We start from the raw sequence: 4,482 nt of genomic DNA, 5'->3' as shown, positions 1-4,482 counted from the left end.
AATGCCCCGCACAAAGCAGACCGCCCGCAAGTCCACTGGGGGGAAGGCTCCGCGCAAGCAGCTGGCCACCAAGGCGGCCCGGAAAAGCGCCCCCTCTACCGGCGGCGTCAAGAAGCCTCACCGCTACAGGTAAGGCCGCCGGCACGGCACGGCCAGGCGCTGGCGCGGCCCCTGCCCCGGCTCACCCGCTCCCTCCTTCCTCCTCCACCCAGGCCGGGCACCGTCGCCCTCCGTGAGATCCGCCGCTACCAGAAGTCCACGGAGCTGCTGATCCGCAAGCTGCCCTTCCAGCGGCTGGTCAGGGAAATCGCCCAAGACTTCAAAACAGACTTGAGGTTCCAGAGTGCGGCCATCGGTGCGCTGCAGGTACTGCTAGCGGCCTGCTGGGCCGCGGCGCTCGTGGCGCTGCGCGTGCTTCACTGAGGGTTTCTAATGACACTTCTTCTTGTGCTCTTGAAACAGGAGGCCAGCGAAGCATATCTGGTGGGTCTGTTTGAAGATACAAACCTGTGCGCCATCCATGCCAAGAGAGTCACCATCATGCCCAAAGATATCCAGTTGGCTCGCAGGATACGGGGGGAGAGGGCTTAAGTGAAGGCTGTTTTTACGGTGTTTTGTAGTAAATTCTGTAAAATACTTTGGTTTTAATTTGTGACTTTTTTGTAAGAAATTGTTTATAATATGTTGCATTTGTACTTAAGTCATTCCATCTTTCACTCAGGATGAATGCTAAAAGTGACTGTTCACATAAACCTCAGTGATGTGAGCCTCGTTGCTCAGGAGTGACAAGTTGCTAATATGCAGAAGGGATGGGTGATCTTTCTTGCTTCTCATGCATGTTTCTGTATGTTAATGACTTGTTGGGTAGCTAAACTTGTAAGGTACTAGAATTGATATAAATGTGTACAGGGTCCTTTTGCAATAAAACTGGTTATGACTTGATCCAAGTGTTTAACAATTGGGGCTGTTAGTCTGACCATACATCACTGTGATCAAATGTGGACTTTTTCAGAGGGTGAAACTACAAGTCTTAACCACAGTGTAACTTACAGTTTCCTAAAAACGTAAACCTGGCAGCTATAGAATACACTATGTGCATTTATAATAGCTATTTTATATATTGTAGTGTCAACATTTTTAAATTAAATGTTTTACATTCACATGTTGAGGAGTCTTTGTCATTTGGTTTGTATGGGCCTGAAGAAGCTTCCTCCTCCTGGCTCCAGCAGGTCAGCAGTAGATGCCTGTAAGCCTGGACTGCTGCTGTGGCAACTTAATTTTGTCTGGAGAACTTGCCCCCGGCCACCCTCGGAGGTTTTTGGAGGCTTTCTGTAGCTTGAGTCGTGGCTCTCGGCCAGCGAGAGCTGAGCCCTGCAGCTGTGGGGTAGAGGAGGAACAGCCTGACGGACAGGCCTAGGCTAGGCAGCAGCCTTCCACCTTTGGGGGGGCTTTGGGCTTGCTTTTTTTTTTTCTTAATAAAGCTTAACTGCTTGCTGGTGTCTGCCGTTCAGGCACAACTCTAGAACTAAGCTTTTTTTTTTTCCCCTCTCTCCAGTAGATGCAGGGGAAGTTTGTTCCGGTGTGACCGGTCTGCCCGAAGCCAAAGCGCCAGCTCCTTCCCTGAGCGGTGTCTGGGTGCCGAGGTGGGGGGGTGCGCGGCTGCGGCCCGTGAGTTTCTGTGGGATGGGGCCGCATGACTAAGACCCGGTTAATAACAGCAGCCAGCGCTAGCAGCGCGGGATGGTATGCAAGTGGAAAAGCTAATTATACCTGGGAGCATATGGGCTGCTAAGCAAACTGGGATGGGCGCTCAATAAGATTCTCATTTCCCATCTAAGCTTTTTTGATGAAACAGGATTATACTCGAGCCTCCACTTTGGAACAGCGCTTCGGGCGCGCTGCTGAGACGGGTCTGGTTTTCTCGGCAGTGCCTCTGGGAGCAGCCATACCTTGTTAGGTTGGGGTAGAGGGAAGCTGCTCAGACTACAGCTGAAGCACAGGTAATTAACATTTAAATTGAATTGCGAGGCCGGCTCTCCTCAGCTCTTAAAGAACAGGCTGCACTGGTAAGGCTGGCGTTGGCACGGAAGAGTAGCACAGGGAAGTAGTTTGGCTAGCTCATCTTGATTTATTTCAGTGAAATTAGAAGTGCCGTGGCAGAAGTGGCGTTTCAGGAGGAAGAACAGCAGCAGTTCATACGGGAGAGCGGGCGGGAAGTCGGCGCTGGCCGTCTGCGCCGTTGTTTGAAGACCGGACGTGTTCACAGCACCTCCTTCCACAGCAAGGGCCAGAACAGCACTTTGAAACCCATCCCGACTCCTGCTCCCGGGAGTCGGGGCCTGCGTCGCTCGGGGTGCTGCCGGACGGCCGTGTCGCGGGCGAAGGCTGGGCCCGCTGGGGCTCGGGGCTGGGGCCGGGGCTCTCCCTTATCAGACGAACCACTCCGTGTGCTTAAATCCTGCAGCTGGAGGAAGAGGCGCTCCTTACCAGGCGCTCTTACACAACTTCCTCAACGCCCTTTCCTACGCCGCTCCAAGCGTGCTTGGGACAAACGCAGCCCCCGGCTAATGCCGTTACCGTATCTGCCACGGGGCTGCCAAAAACACATTCTAAAATGATGCAAGATCAGGTTTTTAAACAAGTATTTTCCCTGCTGCTAAACCTGTAGGAAAAAAAGATATCCTTGCACCCATTGTAAACTTAATTGCTTTAAAGGCCTGGATCAGAGTTAAGCGCCATCTCAAACTTTAGCCGACGCTAAGTGATCTCAGGTAGATCACCCGGGCAGGTCTGTCCTGGGGGGTACAGCCTGTCGGGGGGGGGGGGGAGGGGGCGGGGGGGGCGCCGCAAGTTGGGGGACAGCTGGCAGGGATGTCCCCGCAAGAAACCTGAGGGTCCGCAGTGGCCCAGGAGCCACGTACTTTGGGAAACACCACGCAGCTTGCATTTAGGTTAAAAAACAACAATTCCAAGTGATGGGCTTTATGAATGCTTGCTTCGGTGCTAAACTGCGGTAGCAGGCTGGGCTCCTGCGGGAAAAGTATGTTTTAAAATAACATCCCTCGAAAACAATGTTTCCTCCAAGTTCTTAGTGGAAACAATGAACCGTCTGGGTATGCCTAGAAGCTGTTTCTTAAAATAAAATCATTGTCTAGCAGTTCTTAAACCAAACCAACCCTCCCCGGTGCAACTTGAGGCCATTTCCTCTTGTCCTATCACTTGTTACCTGGGAAAAGAGACCGACCCTCAACAAAATAAAATTAAGTTAGATCCTGCATGTGGTGGACCAGTATAGCGACTCTTGGTATTCCATGATCTCGCTGTGGTGACATAAACCATTCCCTTACCGATTCGCCTGATGATTTCCTCGCATTCTTGCTCAGAACTCGATGCAAACACCAGGCAGTCGAACGTGCTCCCGTCAGGGCTCTCCGGGGAAGCGCTAAAAATGGAAACACGTACATTAGCCGGCAGAGAGAGCGGCTCTGAAAGCTCGGCCCTGGCTTGCAACTGCACGCCTGGACGTTGCTTGTTTATTTTCGAAGACCCGCAGCCCTCTATGTTCCCTCTCCCAGGGCCCACGGGCAGCACTTACGCCACGCAGAAGGCGAATAAATTGCTGCTGTCCACGCAGCGTCCCACGCAGGAGATCGTGGGGTAGGGGTAGCGGCACAGGATCTGCGCAGGGGACAGGAGGGAGACGGCGTTGGGGGCTGCAGTCAGTCCCCGGTGTCCCCGCTCCTGGTTTAAACTGGCCCCACGACGCCTCCAGCCGGGCTCCCCGCGCCGCAAGATCGGCAGCCTCGGGAGTCACTCGGACCTTGGGTGTCGCTCGCTTACCTTGGGAGAAGTCTTCTCCCGTACCAGGACTTCTGTTTCCTTCACATCAAATAAAACCTCCTGGATGGGGGATGGAGGGGGAAGAAGCCCCGATCATCACAGCGCCTGAGCTCTCTTTTTAATAAGACACTTACAAGAGAGAGATTATTCAAAAGCAGAGGTGATGAAGTGCAGCCAAGCACAGCGTTTTCAAGGAGTTTTCTCTGTGCTGCTCTTTTTCTCACCACCCCGTGCTCTCGCACTTAAATCTTTTCACAAACCACCTTGAGGGCTCAAGTAATAGTGACCTGAGCCCTAATGCACCCCCTGGAACCAGGCTCAGCCTCCCCACAGTTTTCCAAGTGCTTTCCTGCAGGTGGTTGTATTTTATTTTTTTTTCCCCTTAATGCACTTTCCTATCCTGGCTGCAGAGATGTTTCTAACCAGAAAAAGCCCCCACAGGGGTGGGGGCTGTCAAAGACTCAGCCAGGCCAAATGAACCCGGAGCCAGCAGGAAGAAATAACGCCGGGCAGAGACCGTATTTCCCCGCAGTTTTCTCACCAAGCCCTTCCCGGGATGCCCTCAGCCCCGTCGCTCACCCGCGCGGCCGAGTGCCTCTCCAGCACGGTGGGGATGGCCCAGTCCAGCACCTCTTTGCCACC

At 53.3% G+C, this 4,482-nt stretch overlaps 1 protein-coding gene across 1 annotated transcript; it reads left to right on the top strand.

Moving 5' to 3' along the window:
* On the top strand, nucleotides 1-1,162 carry H3F3B (H3 histone, family 3B (H3.3B)). Its single transcript, XM_009324563.1, has 3 exons — nucleotides 1-129; nucleotides 213-366; nucleotides 463-1,162. Exons 1-3 carry the CDS (start codon nucleotides 2-4, stop codon nucleotides 589-591), a joined length of 411 nt encoding a protein of 136 aa, XP_009322838.1. The 5' UTR covers nucleotide 1; the 3' UTR covers nucleotides 592-1,162.
* Nucleotides 1,163-4,482: the final 3,320 nt, after the last annotated feature.

This window comes from Pygoscelis adeliae, unplaced genomic scaffold, assembly GCF_000699105.1.
Source record: "Pygoscelis adeliae isolate BGI_AS28 unplaced genomic scaffold, ASM69910v1 Scaffold445, whole genome shotgun sequence".
NCBI classification, from domain to species: domain Eukaryota; kingdom Metazoa; phylum Chordata; class Aves; order Sphenisciformes; family Spheniscidae; genus Pygoscelis; species Pygoscelis adeliae.
The sequence above is the reverse complement of the archived record's forward strand: the minus strand, read 5'-3'. Positions and strand labels throughout refer to the sequence as shown.